The sequence below is a fragment of the Phodopus roborovskii genome, unplaced genomic scaffold (genome assembly GCF_943737965.1).
Source record: "Phodopus roborovskii unplaced genomic scaffold, PHOROB, whole genome shotgun sequence".
Lineage (NCBI taxonomy): Eukaryota > Metazoa > Chordata > Mammalia > Rodentia > Cricetidae > Phodopus > Phodopus roborovskii.
The window spans coordinates 1,248,966-1,265,609 of record NW_026126693.1 but is presented as its reverse complement, the minus strand read 5'-3'; the positions used below and the strand labels follow the sequence as shown (position 1 = coordinate 1,265,609).

Below are 16,644 nucleotides of genomic sequence, written 5' to 3'. Positions count from 1 at the left end.
GAAATGTCTGAAAGTCTGATCCAAAATTACTTGTTTACCTAATTAATTTTGTCACATGATAAAAAAGTTTACAACTCAAAAGGGTAGGAAACACAGACTCAGAAAAAGTTAACCCCAAGGAAATAATAACAGTGAATTTAGGAATGACATTCAAGGAAGTCTTCTGAATGTAAGGTCTGTACTCTATATTGTCCCCCTCTGATCCTTTCTTTTTCTCTTATGTGATCCAAAATCAGTATATTTATCTCTGTGCCAACACACTAAATGGAAAGTTTTAGTGAACTCCATTGGTTTCTTTCTACTTTGTATTATTGGAAAATAAGATCTGATTCTTAAGGTTGATTAAATGATGGTCCCAGTCTTATTATGATACAGAAACCAAAAAATAACAAGTAATTATTTTATTAAATAAATCAGTCAAAGGATTTCAGTTTGATAGAAAATATTACATAGATGGGATAACATGCATTTCTGGGACAAAGAAATCAAAGCTCAAATCTTTTCTACCATAGAACATAAACACACACTTGAACAAAGCATCTGTCCCTTAGGGTTCCAACGCTCACACATGCACACACCCACACACACACACACAGGCATGCACACATGCATGCACGCACACACACACACACACACACACACAAACACACACACAGACACACACAGACAGACAGACACAATAACAAAGCACCCATCCATTAGGGCTGTAACACCCTCCCCCAAAAAGTACCCAACTCAACAAAGCACAACTCAACACAACTCAACAAAGCACCCATTCCTTAGGGTTCATATATACTTCAACAGAGTGCCCATCCCTCAAAGATCTAACACATACCTCAACAAAGTACCTATCCTTTAGGGTATAATCACACACACCACAATGAGGCACCATCCCTTAATGATCCAACACACATACCTTCACTTATTCCTTTGGGCTCTGTCCATTTTACTTTAACTACCAAACATTCTTCTTGGAGGGGTATTTAACTTTTTCTTTGTTCTAATAGTTATTCTTTGATACATCTGGGTATTGGTAATATTTACTCCATTGAAACAGTACAGAATAAAGGTGACCTCAATGTTTGCCAAAAGCAATGGAAACATTCCAGGCTTCGTCTTTCTGAACCTCTCCACAGCATCTGTCAGTGGCAAGCATAAAACAGTAACATGGGTCTAATTGCAAACTCAGGGCTTGTCCTCAAATTCAGATATCACAATGTCTGTTCATTGTTTTTCTTTGATACTTTTATTGAATAAGTACATATTCACGAAGCTTCTATAGTCACTTCTGAACACTATCTAACTTAAGGACTGAGTTAGATAGTTTCCAGGCACCTCAAATAAAATATACTCCAGATGTCGATCTAATCTGGAAACTGATTCTGGTATATCTTAACAAATAGTTCCAGCAACCAGAAACTACAAAATACTGGAAAATTATTTTCTGTGCCTATCCTACCATCATTACAATGGTTGAAGACCTAAAACACTTTCCTCTTGACACCCATGAGCCTCTTAAATTGTTGTATCTTTATCTTAAATTTCCTTTAACTAAGTCTCTTCATACCCTTAGTGTGTCACACAAAATGCTGCTGACACCTTCATCTCATGAAAAATTATTGAACAAGCTGACTAATTCTTTTTTAAATCACTTCCAACACCATATTAGGCTCCCTTTGATTTGTGTTAGAGTACTGTTATTGTGTTGCCTTTTGAACTATGGTCTCTTACTTGGAATAACAATGTCTACCTTATGGAACATTTGAAAAATGAAAAACATATATGCAAAGTGCCTTAAATACTGTCTAACACATAGGAAGTACTTTATAAATACTTGATCTTAATAACAGCAGTGAATGAATGAGCATACAGCTTGTTCCAGTGGAATGGGCCACATCTCCAAGCTCCTTTCTCATTACATTCCACATTAAATTCTAGGATTTACTAATTGGAAACTCTTGTCACAACACATGAATGCTTCAATCTCAACATTTCCCTACTTAATTTTTCTGAAAGTATTTGCCATCTTTCTCATGACATTACTTTCTCAATAAAAATTGCTTGACATCTAAGAAATAACAGGTAGCCTTTGGCTCACATATGCCTTTTAGAAAATGTACCAGATTGGTCATTATTACTTATAGTAAATATCAAGTAAATTTAATATTAATGTATAACACAAATGCTTTATAATAACAATCAGTTATTAAGCTTATACTATATTCTAAGCATATTATACTCATTGTAATATGCCATTCTCTTAATATTCTTACAATATTATACAACTATGAATTTTGCAAAATGAGGAGCTGAGGTATAGACATGTGCATCATACTTTTAGATTCACATCTGGCATAGGACAGTGCTATAACTGAGATTCAATCTTTCTTGTTTTAGAGATGTGTACTCTTACACTGCATTATGAAATGCTTCATATGTGATCAAGAATCCTGAGCAATGTTCCTGCCATGGAAGGCTAAGGACATACTGATGCAAAAAGACTGACAATACTCAAACTGTGTCTGTGATGCTTAGTAGTAAGGATTCCTGATCCATATTCTTCTCAAACAGAAGCTACTTTTTCACCTGTTGTTCTAATAGTATCATGGAAGATGAGCAAATCTCTTCTTGATAGTTTTGAGCTCAAGTCACACAGTTTGTGCCATAGACTGAAGACCTCATGTTTTAAACCTCTCTATAGTCTCTAGCTTGGTGCCTACCAAAAAGTAGACTACCAATAACAGTTTATGAATATTCAGAAAATGAATTCTAGTCCTAAGTAAATGGAGTTGGAACATTTTGATGAGTCAGTTTATAATTACATACATTCCAGGATCAATGTCCCATACACATGTAAACAGTATATAATTAAAAAATATCTCAAGTTAGATTTGGCATGCATTGTTGGTATATATTTGTAGCTGATTTGGTTTCTTGATTATGTTCCATTTCAGATAAGGGTAAGATGAATTTTTATTCCTAGTTTCTATTTCAAGATGAAAAATTCCTCAGGTTTAAAACAGAAACAGAATGAGTGAGGCAATGGAGAAATAACTCAGAATCTGGCTGAGCTGATATAGTGACAAAATAGATTTTGATATATTCTCCAATGATGTTTTGAAAGATCATCAACAGTGATTAGTCCCAAAAATTAACATTGGAATTAAATACATATTTTATATTAACATAAACTACCATGATTTGGGCTATAAATAGCAGAAAACTCAAATTAAGTATCATTAACATCTTGTACTTTGTAATGTTAGAACTGGCTCCAAGAGGTTGGGTTATTGGTTCCTTATTCCCGAAGTCCATCTGAGAGCATATTTGGTTACATCATTCTGCTCTGTTCTTTCTATGTTCTACCTGGAGCTTTTCATGATCCTAGGTGCAGAGAGCTGTCATGTGCAAAAATGTCCAATCAGAGGAAGGGATCATATTTTTTCCATTATCTTATTTTAAGAGCTAAGAAATTTCTCAGAAAGTCCCCTAATGGTATTTGTCTTATTTCTCATTACTTAAAACTGGGTTACAAGCCATCTCATAGCAAATAAATGGAGACATGATGGAAGGACTTTGTCTGGGTTAGACTAGTTGAGATTCATTCCCTTTAGTCTGAGATGAAAGCACCAATCAGCACATCAGCATGCCTACTCTCCAGTAGTCTCCTACACTGACTTCCTACCAGCAAAAACATGGGAGGAAGGGGAAAAGGAGGAAGGGGAAAAGGAAGTGCAGTCTATGAACAACCTACCCCTTCCTTAATAACTTTGATTTGTTATAATTTCTAAAACCCTGATAGATATTATTGAAATTTAAGTATTTGATTTATTTTGTGTTTACTGTATTCCACTATCAAATATATAATTGTGCACACACTTGAAATTTGCCTGCTCTTGGGACTCTTTTCCTGCTATTTGGTTTCCCTCTTCAGCCTCATCTTACTGTACCTTGCTTATCTTACTGTACCTTGTCTTGTCCTGTTTGGTTGTTGTCTCTTGGAGGCCCGCTCTTTTTTGAAGAGGAAATGGAAGGGGACAGATCTGGGAGGTGGGGCAGAAGTGAAAGGAGAAACTGTGGTTGGTTTGTACGTATGAGAGAAGAATCTATTTTTAATAAATATAAAAGAATGAAAAGGAAAACTGAATGAAAATTGAGTATATGCACACACATACATAAATCGTTTAATTTACAAATTCTCTAAATACTGGGAACTGGGTCCTTCCTGTTTGTGTGTGGCCATACACGTGTGTATTCCATGTATCCCATGAGGCAGAATACATTACAGTTCACTGGGGTAATGTCTGCACTGAAGAGAAGAGAAGGAGATCATAAACTTCCAAGTAATAAGGACAGGGGGATCCAGACACAGGAATGAGTAATGCTTCAAAAGGATGTTTTAATTTCAAATGCATAAGACTATCTTTGACAACATTCTTGCTACTCCAGAAGGAAGATCAACTTCCTTCTGTTTAGTGACTATAGCACTCCCTTCGTACCAGGCTTTGCTACAAAGACAGTATTAGAATTATCTGTACTCAGTATGCTTTTAGAAAGACATCATGCTGTTTGGGAGGTTCAGTAATGCTTTCTGTGGAAACAATTGCTGTTTTGTTTTTCAAAAAACTTTTTCCAGGAAAATGATGCTTTATCATTACAGTGTGAACTACAAGGAAAGGCAAACTCAGGATCAGAATCAAGGTGCAACATTGGACATGTCAAATCAAACATTTTCTCATGTTTGAGTACCAGCTAGTCATATTTTAATCAGATTAGTATGTTGCTAGGTTAAACTTTGGGTTTCTAACACTAGTCACCATTGTAAGAATAAGTGTATATCAGATAAATAAGTAGCTCCCTGTGCATGCCAATGGAAACTGTTAGGATAAGCAATATAGCTCATATTTAAAATGAGCATTAAGTAATAACATAAAATCAGCTTTTGCAGTAATATTTCCCTTACTTCTGTGTAGCTGGCCTAAGGATTATGTGCACTCATACTGCCCTTCATCCATGGTGGTTCAGTGTGTGATTTCAGAAACACGATTTTTAAAACACCTGGCAAGAAACTATCATGTGAAAAAGTATTCAGTTAAAATTTTTCATTAAACACCCTTTCTTCCTGATATTTCACAGTATTGCTTTAAAAATATCCATCGCTATTTGTGAAAAGTTATGTTTTCATATACATATTCTTTACTAAAAAATTATAAGGATCCAGACATTTTTCCAAGAGTTTTATAGTTAGGAGTATCAACACTGACAGAGAAAGGCTTACTTAAACTGTTTTCATAGATGTGTTTATTATTATTGGATGTAATAACTTTTATGGTTCTGGTAACACAAAAAATGAAAGATATATTTTCCCAGGTAGAGAAACTCATTTGATTATTAAAATATCTTAAAGAAATCCAGTAACTTCTTTAAATTTTTTGACTAATTGGCCATTGAAAAGAATCTATTGAATGTTACTGGTGTTGCATAATTAGTGGCCAGAGAAGAACACCTTGTTTATTCCAGACTCTATAAATGGTCAAAACAGGACACTAAACCTGAAAGTAAAGTTTTAATGTCATTAAAGAATTATTCTCACAACTCTATCACAAGAGTAATTTAAATATCAAAACTTTCTCCTAATGTAAACAACTTTGTCTGGGTCCAGCAGAAACACATCCCTATATAAGTCTCAAGTTAACTGACCTTAGTATTATTAGATTTGTCACTAAATTCTCAGTGTAACAATGTTCATTTTTATCAAAGGAACTATGTCATCACTTACTAGAAACAAACAGTAAAAGTTGAGGCTTAAAAAATGTGAATAACAATACTAAGAAAGTGGTAAGACTCTGTTACCTGCTTCTTGTCATGATAAAAAGTCAGGTTTTGCCTAATCAAGATTTTAAAAATCAATATTTGACACTGAAACTACTATTGGGATTAATTTGAGTAGTGAGAAGGTCAACGGAGTGTTATCCATATATGTATGTGATTATCTTTAGTAACATTTGCCTATATTGAGGTACTATCATTGTTACAAATGTAATATGCATTTTGTTCAGGATTTGATTTAATTTCCTTTGTTATACATTGTTGAGAGTGACCACATATTAATTCTGTTTTACTATGGCTCCTCTTGAAGAGAAACTTGATTTGTAGCTGTGAAGTAAAAGTTCTACTAAAAACGTGATTTATCTTGTGTTTAAGAAGCATGCATATATTTTTAAACTAAATGAATCCCAATATGATTTCTTTGCTTATTAACATTATGGTAAACACTTCAATATATTCATCAGCTTTTTAGGGATGAAAACACAAGCACAGAGGGGAATAATTTAGTGGATAAAAATAAGCTCGATCTAAAGCATTGGTTCTCAACCTGGGGGTCACACCTCCTTTGTGGATCAAACAACCCTTTCATAGGAGTCACCTATGACCACCAGAAAGCACAGATATTTATATTACGAAACACAACAGTAGCAAAATTAAAGTTATGAAGCATCACCAAAATAATTTTATGGTTGGTGGTTACCACCACATGAGAAACTCTATGTAAAGATCACAGCGTTAAAAAGGTTGAAAATCCCTGCTCTAAAGCATAGGTATAAAAGAGAAACTCTTTGTAAAGACATAAATGAAACTTACTTTTAAAAGGTGAACACATCTCCCACTGATTTAATGGCAATATTCATCAAAGAACTTTGTTTTAATGAATTTATTCTACAAAAAATCCACGAAGTCTTCAACTTAATTTTGTACTTATTACCAATTAGACCTTTGTCTTCTCATTTTCATTTCTATATCTAATCACAATTAAGAGTAAAATAGTTTGAAATATAGGCTTAGAAAGATGGCTCAGCAATCCAGAACACAAGCTGCTTTAGAAGAAGCCCCATGTTTGATTCCCAGCAGCCATATCAGGCAGTCCACAACAGCAGGGAATGTCAGCTCCAAGAGCCGCCAACATTTTGACTTTGCTGAAGTTTGAACTCACTTGCATATCCAACCCCAAACCCCCAACCCCCTACACACAAACATATAATTTAAAACTTAATGTAAAAACATCTTCAAGTTTAAAAGTAATGAAAATAGATCAAAATGTTTGGAATAAGATTTGTGAAAATTTGCATAATGCTTACTACCTACAAACCAAGGTATGATTTATAGTGTGACTAAGTTAATGATTATTGGCAATGCTGGAGCTAGAATACAAGGTCTTACATGTGACAGGCGATAATTCCTGTAGATTACAGTTCCAGCAGCTATTTCATACTCTTAAGAAACTGCAACATCAACTTGTTCATATAACTGTGATCCAAAGCATTCTCAGGATACAAATACAGATAATACAGAAGAAAAGGGAGATTGAAGATTGTACTACTGCTTTTCTACTTCTGAAGGGAAAGGATGCCAGCAGGGTCTGCTGTGCATTTGAAAGTCATTGTTTAAACTGCAATCAACAAGAGATGTCATTTGTGCGAACTTTTTTTTTCTCATTATGAAAGTGAATGTGTTGAGTTTGCAGCAACTAAAAAGGAAACTGAGCATAATGAATGTGCCAAAAAAAAAAAAAATTACACAGTGTAAATGCTAAGAGCAGAAGTAGTGGTACTCACATTCCTCAGCGGGCATTTCACCATGAGACTATCCTCATGCAAAGCAAACACATGAGAGAAGCGAATGTTCATGTTTAACATTCAAGGTCGTGCCATTTAAATGGTAAAAGTCTATCTACAGACAGTGGGAAACGACAGTGGCATCTTCTGCTTAAGCAGAGTTCTTTATTCTTTAATCATTAACCAACATTCTATAGTAGTTATAATAATGACACATAGATACAGCTTGATAACAGAAAATTTGTTAAGCCTATACAAGATCCTGGGTTTGAAGCCCACCACTAGGTAAAATATTAAACTGATCAATATAGTAAAGCAATTTTATTATTCTTTGAATAAAAATTCCATATAACTCACATTTCATGGAATCAAATCAAGTTCTTTTTGGCAAGAAAAAAAACCTGACATCTTTGAATTTCACTTTCTACAATTAAAGGCAGCATGGAAGTTTAACACATGCTATTAGCCTGAAGTCAGTAAAGAAGAAAGTAGAATTCTTAATAATTGTGAAACTATGTCTCTTTGAAGGTGCCCTTGAAATAACAAATAGGGCAGAGAGTGATGTATATCTTGTCTAAAATTGAAGCTCAAAGGTTTGTAATAGTCATCTTCTAGATGGCAAAAATTACAAAAGTCTTTGCCTTTTGTTTTCCATTGTGAGATATTAAATGAGAAAATGTATCCAGGCTATGTAGGTCCCTGTGGTCTGAGAGGCATTGGGAACCATAGCCCAAGGAATGTAGGACAGGAACATGACTGTCTGTGTAACTGGCTGCTGTGAACTTTAGCAGCAAAGTTAAAAGAAAAAGACAAAGAAAAGAACATTTACCACTTCAACGCAAGAGGCTCTCTTCACAGGATCCTATAAAATAATGAGAACACAGGCAACATTGCTCACTTTTAAATTTCTTGGTAAGGAACATTTATTATAAACAAAAGCAATGGTTTTCAAAATCAACAGAATATCACCAATAAATATAAATGGTAATTTTCATCTAGAGTTTATTCTGTACGTTAAAAGATAATGAAAAAAGAGAAATATGCTGAATTTTGTTAAAAAGTTTTTTTAAAATGGGTTTTAAGTCATTTAAACTGTTCAGAAAAGTTATAAACACCTGTCTTCTCTAGTTTGCCTTAAAATAGTAGTTTCTCAATTTCCAGAAAATTAGTATAATTTAAGCTATGGTGACTATAATGTAAAATTAGGCAAAAGTAAGTAAGTTTTTCTTAATTATTGCAACCTAAGGTATATTCTACTATAGCTTTTACTATACATTTTTTCATTTCTAACAGAATCTCCCATGGTTTTGCTATAATCATGCATGTAGTTTCTGTAAAGTGTCCAATATTTGACTAAATCTTTTCAAATCAATCTCATTAATATTTTTAAAAACAAACTCTAAACAAGCCATGGTTAAGTTGTCTGGCTATGCTACGTTTCCTTATTTTACTTGTTTCTGGCCAGAAATGTAAATACTGAGCCAAGAGCTTCTACCAGATTGTGAAGACAGTGCAAAACCCGCTGAAACCCAAGAAATGTAGGCTCTATATTTAATGTTCTGCAATTTTCATTTATTCATAATAAATCTAACAACCACCAATAAAAGAACAATTTCATAAGAGAGTGTTTGTAAATCATCACACTTAAAGAAATATACAAAAGAATTATAGATCTCCCCAAAGATACTGATTAATTAAGCTATTTATTTATTTCTGTCCATTGTTAATTCATCACATGAATTGTGCAAATGTTCATCATTGGGCACCTGGAGGCTGACACACAAAGGGTTAATTTATACTGTGAAAACTTACAGTCTTCCTAACAACACACAACACAGATACTGAATGATCTTTAGCTAAAATCATGATCAGACTGGAATCTTCCCCCACCTCCCACATGTCTTTCTGCTTCTTTGGGAAGATCCAAATTAAGGGAATCCTCAGTTTACAGGTTGCTCATTGTTTGCTCTGTTAGGGATCATGCTTCCCCAAGGTGAAGATTTCTCAAATTCACCATAGTTTTGTGATTGTGCATTATCAGAATTCTACTTTTATCTCAAATTCTCAATTTGCTTAACTTTCATGCCCTCACTTTTCAGTGTTTTTACATTTCAATTACTAGGCTTTGGGGAGTGATGACACACTTATTGTTTCTTAGTATTAAAGTGGGACAAGGACAAGTTCTATCTCAAGATACAGGCTTCAGAAAATAAGTGTATCTTTAAAGAAAAGGTGATCAAGGGGAACAACTATTGAACTATTAGTAGACTTGGGCTGGTGAGACTACTCACCACCAAGATTTATTTCTATCCTTGTGACCCACAAGGAAGCAGGGGAGAACTGACTCTCAAGGGATTCCTCTCATTTCTATATACCCACAGTTGATATGTTCATACATAAATACATAAACCATAGACACATAAGTAAGAAAATACATGTTTAAATAAAGAGTCAACTTCTGTGGTTATTTCCATTAGAAACATTCATATTGTTACCACAAATCCATGGTCCTTGGTTAATTGCAGTAGATTTATTGGACCCTAAGCTTGAACTTTTCACTTATATCTATCACTCTTATGCACTATCATTACATAAATGTGTTACCACAACTCTCTGAAATTGAGTTCAAAGTATGCCCCATTGGAAAATACCAAGATAGTCTACTATCTAAGTCATCTTCTTCCATGCCATACAATCCTGCGTGTTTAAGTTAGGCAATCTAAAACGATATATGATGAGCACTAGAGAAATTCCAGTGAAGATGTTTTCTTCTGTGACAACTTTAGCTTTGGAAAAGTTTGTGAACCTTATTTTTCTTGTTTCCTTTGAAACAAGCTCTGTCGATTAAATCTATGCTGAAAAAAACAACTGCTTAATAGTATTTCTTCATAAATGGATCACAGCATTGAGTGACAATTCAGAATACAGTAATACTCAGCATTTCAATGCTGGGGCAGGACAAAGTAACGACAGACAATAATCTTTATAGCAATAATTCTAATATGTATGAGACACATCTGTGTACCATGCCACCCAGGAAACTGCATCACCTCGTGTGGAAAACAAAGGCACATTACATTTAGTTGAAAGTGTCATCGAATGAAACTTTCAATCTCAGTCTTTCCTCCCACAGGACCACAATTTCCTTTCAAGCAAAGGCAGTGGACAGTTCAGCAAGATTCCAATCTCTTTAAATCACATCATAGCCCAGGAAGAGGCTCAGCAAAGCCAGGCTAGGAAACTGGGAGCCTGAGCTGTAACCAGCTTGCATCCCAATCCACCTACATGCCACAAACACGCCCCCGGATCTGGAGCGAGAACAGAGCCTAAAGGCAGAGAATTACAGTCAATGAGGAAATCCCAGTCAATGGAGAACACTTTGGGGAACCCTTCTAACTCTGAAATCTGCCTCCCCTCCAAAACTAGAAAGCTCTCTCAGCTCCCAGCTTCCTAGGCTCTGCACCTCCTCCAGCCTGCTGGCCAGGGGCGATCTCTAGAGTTAGTCAGCCCACACGTGACTCTCTGTGCCCACATGACATGACCATGGGCGGGGGAGAAGGACCGAGGAGTGAAGCAGGGAAAAAGTTACTGAACACTGGTCAAAGCGTCCAAACCAATTTGCCCCTTTCCTTCCTAGCCAGCCTGTGGCCCAGAGATCCCTAGAGACCTGCTGGGGACCAAGGAGCTCCAGACCAGCTCTGGATATACTCCAAGCATTCTCACTGGCCCCAGGGCTCAGAGCTTCTCCCAATCCCTCTAATGACACCTCTGCACCTCAAGTTGCTCCATCCTCCTTTCTCTCCCCCCTCCCCCGCCCTTGCCGCCTTCCTTCCCCGAAAGCTCTATCTCCACTGTGGGCTATGCCACTGACGCACATTCTATTTGGCCCCAGAGCTCTGAGGAGGTCAGACAAGGCCAAGTACCTTCCAAAGGGGAGGATCCAACTACACAAACTAAGTTGCCTGCCACACTGCCACCTGGCTTAGTCCGCCTACTAGCCCCTTGGCCGGGTCCCACTAATGCTCCCGTCACAGTTCCAGTTCTCTCTGGACCCCACCCGGCGGTAGCGCAACGTACACCCTTCCAACACGCGCGCCCACCCTCTCGTTGCTCTCCCCACGCAGGGGTCCCACCGCCTGACAAAACACCGAGCAAGCTGCGCTCACCTTGCTTGACACACTTGAGCCGGAGGGGGTCCTTGCAGTGTTTGATCACGGCTAGAACGTCCCTGATGGTGAGCCCCGCCACGGGGGTCTCGTTCACCTCCAGCAGCAGCTCCTCGGATACCAACTTGCTGCCGCTTTCATAGGCCACCTTGCCCGGCTTCACCTCCCCCAGGTAGGGGAACTGTCCGTTTTCGGCGCCCCCCTTCAGTTCAAAGCCCAGCTGGCCCTCCGGGTTCCTGCCAATGACACTCTCATGGACTTTGCTTGTCCAGTGGCTTTTCTTTTTCAAGCTTTTGGACATGGCAGAAGGGTGAATCGCCTCAGTTCCTGAGGGTCCTTTGGGGAAGAGGGTTTGGGAGTCAAAATCGGGATGGAGGAGCCACGGGGCCAAGGGATGAGGGTAGCTGACTTTGCCGTTCTCCCTCTCTGCTCCGCGCTTCCCCTCTTCTTTGGATGGAGTGTGGCGGAGGAAGGGGGAGGATGAGAGGGTTGGCTAGGCAGAGGTAGGAGAGCCTGGGTGAGGTTGTGCTGTCCCTTGAATGACACTCAAGGCTGTGGCCCCGCAGCGGAGGAAGCTGTGGTGGCGTTGGCGGCGTTAGCAGCGGTGGCGGCGGCCGAGCCAGCGCGAGCAGTGGCCGAGCTGGTGAGCGGGTGGCGTGGGGGTGGGGAGAAGGGTAAGGATGCCGGGGGCCACTCCTGCGTGCTGCGAGTGGGAGCGCGCGCGCGCTCGCCGGCCTCTGTGTTGCTAGCCGATATCCATGGCAGCTGCAGTGGCAGCGGTGGGGAGCGCGTGTGTGTGCGCGTGTACTAGTTGTACTGTTCTGGCAGGATGCGAGCGGGCGGGCGGGTGGGGAGGGGGATGCGAGCCTAGGGAGGAGGCGCGCGCACCGGGTGGAGCGCCAGGGAGGGCTTCGCCGCGGTCTCCCTCCCTCCGCGGCTTGACCCGGTAGTGAAGGCGGAGAGAGAGGCAGGCCCGGGGCCGCCCCGCAGCCTGCGGGAGGAGGCGAAAGCCTGGAAGGAGGGGAGCCGAGGATGGCGTGGGCAGGCCGGCGAGAAGGGCCGGAGCCCAGACTGGACCTGCCCTCAGCTTCTCTGTGAGCCCGGGGCTCGCCCGCAGGACACCTCGACTTGCTCACACTCCTGAACCGATGAAACAGAAATCCTGGGACCTGATGGCTAGCCCGGTGCCTGGTGGCCCATCTGCGGCGGCGCCAGCCTGCTGTGGCTGATCCCACCACCCAAAGCTGGAGTTCGAGATCCTAGCCTGGGACTGCAGAGGGCCTGGCAGCCAGAGTTTAGACTTCACTGTTGGCTTGCTTCACTTTTACAGTCTTCCAATCCTCGCAAAGTTCTCAGAAGTCCCTCTCCGACAAGGGAAAGTTAGAGGAATGAGCCTAATCGTCCTGGCTGCAGGAAGAAGGTGAAACAGCATCTGCAGACTAAGTCCATGAGTCTCCTGGGAGAGAGATACTTAAGATGGTTGCATGGAGACAGAATAGACTGCACCTGCCCTAGTTGAAAAGTGGAGATGGTCAATGAGGGGAGGGTTTGAGGAGATAACTGGAGTGAGTCTAGAAGTAGAAATGGATGTTTTAACCTGGACAGGAGTCAAGCTTGTATCTGGGGACCAAGCCTTATGACAACAATAGGACAAGCAAGCACCTCCTCTTCACTCCCCCTCCCCCCACACACACTACAGGAAAGGCAAGAATGTTGTTGGTGGGGCACGAACTTAGCTCACTGTACCTCTTCTAACTCCTTTACTTTCCTGTCTCCAAATTTACCAAGAAGAAAGCTAAACAAGCACAGGGGCTAAGGGCTGCTGACTTCCCCTGTGAGACAGTGAGTGATCTTTTTAAGTTCCTGTTGCTTACATTTCATTTGCTTAACTTTGAAATAAAAATGTTTCAGACAAAGAAGAAAAAGGAAAAAAAAAAAAAAAAAAAAGTCATTCACCCACTCATCTTTGGAAGCTACAGCATGGAAATCTGCAGCAGTTAAGATGTCTGGGAGTGTGGGAGGGAAGCAGAGCAGCCCCAAAGACTTCCAGGACCCAAACAGAAACAAAGCTCTGCTCCTTCCCAGGATTACAGTATTTGGCAACATGTTCGACCTTTCTTGGTTTGCTTCTTTTTAAATATGATCAACAATACTAATTGGGGCATGGTACAATGAGGGAAAAACTTAGGTTAGGAATATAAATCATTTGCCTGGCACAGGTTGCTTGGCTATAAATAGCAGGTTCTTTCCTTCACTCAGTTTTTATTCCTAACCACCCACCCCCTGCCCTGCCCCATGGAAAGGACAGCAAATCAGGTCAGAACTGAAGATCTTTTAAAACATGATACATTTGCTTAACTTTGTGTCTTTTTCCAGTTGAGAAAAATGGATCTCCTGTAAATTGGCTCTGACTGGTGGGATAATCCAGTGTTGTCTGGAGTGCTCAGGAGTAAGTGAGATTTCCACCGAGAACCCAGTTTCACCCAGAGTTGGGCTAGGGATTAGAAAAGCATCATTCTACTTGAAAACTGATAGGAAGCAGAATTTGTATTTGCTTAACACCAGCCACAAATTACCTTCAATGTGCATGCTAATATTTACAGTTCTAACTGTATATGATATGTGTTCTTCCATTATGCTCATATTATATATTTCTTAACAGGCTAGGAAAAGGAGGCACACAGAGATGGAGTTTATAAAAGTGTAAGTAGTAAAGTTTTTCCTTCTGCTGCTGGTCTGGTCTTTTCACCATGCGAGCCCCAATTAACACACGGAGATTCTGTATTTTATATAATGCTGTTGGCAAGGTACTAGTTTCTTTTCGGCTAGCTCTGTCTTAATTATTAACCCATTTCTATGTATTTCCACGTGGTCTTATCTTACTGGAGAGAGGAGGCTGGCAGTTCTGCTCTCTCCAGACTCTCCATCTTGAACCCTCCTTTCTACTTCCTCTTTCCTCCTTGTCTCCTAGTCCCTCCTATCTTGCTTTCCTCTTGGCCAACAGTGCTTTATTCATAAACCAGTATGAGAAACATATATACAGAATGACATCTCCCATTATCTTTTTTCTGCCTAAAATAATAAGGGTTTTAACCTTAACATAGCAAAATATATAACACAACAGTTATCAAGAACCACAGTTAACAATATTTAGTTCATTAACATTTAGCAAGATTTAAGAAAATTTTCTATTATCTATTTTTATCTTTGTGAGTCTAAAGTCCTATATGTAACTTATCTTTAATCCTAACTAAGGAAATCTATAACTGTCACTGTCTTCAACTCCTTCAAAGACCACAGAAGGATAATATAAACTCTAGAAATGACAGAGACATCTTGCCTTGTTAGTCACCTGAAGTTCTTTTGTAATGTTCCATCTTCAGCCTATAGGCCATAGTGTCTCTGGCAGACTCTTCAGTAAAGCAGGAAAGTTTAAACTGTCTTCTTGTATTGGCAGTTTGTCAGTCACTTTTCTCTGTGTCTTGCAGACTGTCTGGCAGATACTTCCATGAAGCAGGAACTCTGTAGCAATGTCCATCTTGAATCAGCAGTCACATTTTTTTGTGTCCTGCATGTCCAGTTTATACAGCATAAAGTCAAACAGTCCAGACTTGCCATATTGGAAGTAAACTCCATAATGAGTTTCTTCAATGTCCATCTTCCTTTCTGAAGCAGGTGGAGTTGCCAGGAGCAGTGCCTCATTGTCAAGAAAACCATAAACCATTTTAAATGCCATATTCTGTAGGTCTTTGAAAGGTTTGAAGAATGCCTATCCATCTCAAATACATGTCTGTATATCTAGAAAACTTAATTCACCTAACTTTAAGTTTTGACTGTCATAGGTAATTATCTATAATCTGTACTACATTATACATTATTTTTAAATGAGCTATAAAACACAATACCTAAACAAGAGGAGAAATATACATATCATAAAATTGACCTTAAATTGTATCAATAAATGAAAATCCATTCCAAAGCAAAGTATCCATTTCTATACCATAATCCCCTTTTACCTTCAAAAAGAATTGGCTGATCATTAACCATTTATAACCAACCCCATTTAAATGAAAAGAAATATTTATACACAATATTTGGGAATTTGGGTGTCATTCTTTCCAAACTACTTCCTGCTGGTAAAGGGTGCTGTCATGAGGATCCTAAGAAGACACAGAAATCCTGGCTGTAGTCTGCAAGGCTGCCTTGTTCAAGCTGTTTTGAATGTAGGATAACCTGGTACTCTGTTTTAGGGGGTCTGGCTTGCTCAAATCCTTAGTCTGGAAGGATTCCACAGCTTTCCATTTTCTGTGGAAACAAAAATAGAAATCCTTTTCCTCAGTTACTTGTCCTTGAACTTAAATTTTGGAGTCAAAGCATTTTTAAAATATATAAATTGAATTAATTCAGCAGCATTTCTTTTATCAGTTGTTATTTCCTTATCAGTCAAACAATTTAAAGACAACAGAATAGCATATAGCATCCATAATTTTTCTGTGCTTTCCATTTTTACTTGGCTTTTTTATTACTCTGTTTCTTTTTCTTTCTTTTTTTTTTTTTTATTGTTTCTTTTTTTGAGATAGGGTTTCTCTGTGTAACTCTTATCTGTCCTGGAATTCACTCTGCATACCAGGTTTACTTTGAAATCACAGAGATCTGCTTGCCTCTGTCTCCGGAGTGCTGGGATTAAAGGTGTGTGCACCACTCCCAGTTCCTCTCTGTCTTTTTAAAACCATTTTTTCTATATAAGCTATGCTTTTATGTTTTGCATAGGTGTTCATCTAACTAATATGGCAATAATTCCATCCACCCACAGCCCATGGCTTGTCTTCACACCTCCACTCAGTCCCTATATTGTACTCACCCTC

The 16,644-nt window shown here is 38.9% G+C and overlaps 1 protein-coding gene across 1 annotated transcript in view; it reads right to left on the bottom strand.

The window, feature by feature from the left end:
- Magi2 (membrane associated guanylate kinase, WW and PDZ domain containing 2) overlaps nucleotides 1–12,530 on the bottom strand; it is a 1,383,694-nt gene extending 1,371,164 nt beyond the window's left edge. Inside the window, exon 1 of the mRNA XM_051174837.1 lies at nucleotides 11,780–12,530. Coding sequence (XP_051030794.1) covers nucleotides 11,780–12,080 — 301 coding nt within the window. The 5' untranslated portion in view covers nucleotides 12,081–12,530. The remainder of the gene's footprint in view (nucleotides 1–11,779) is intronic.
- Between the last annotated feature and the right edge of the window lie 4,114 nt (nucleotides 12,531–16,644).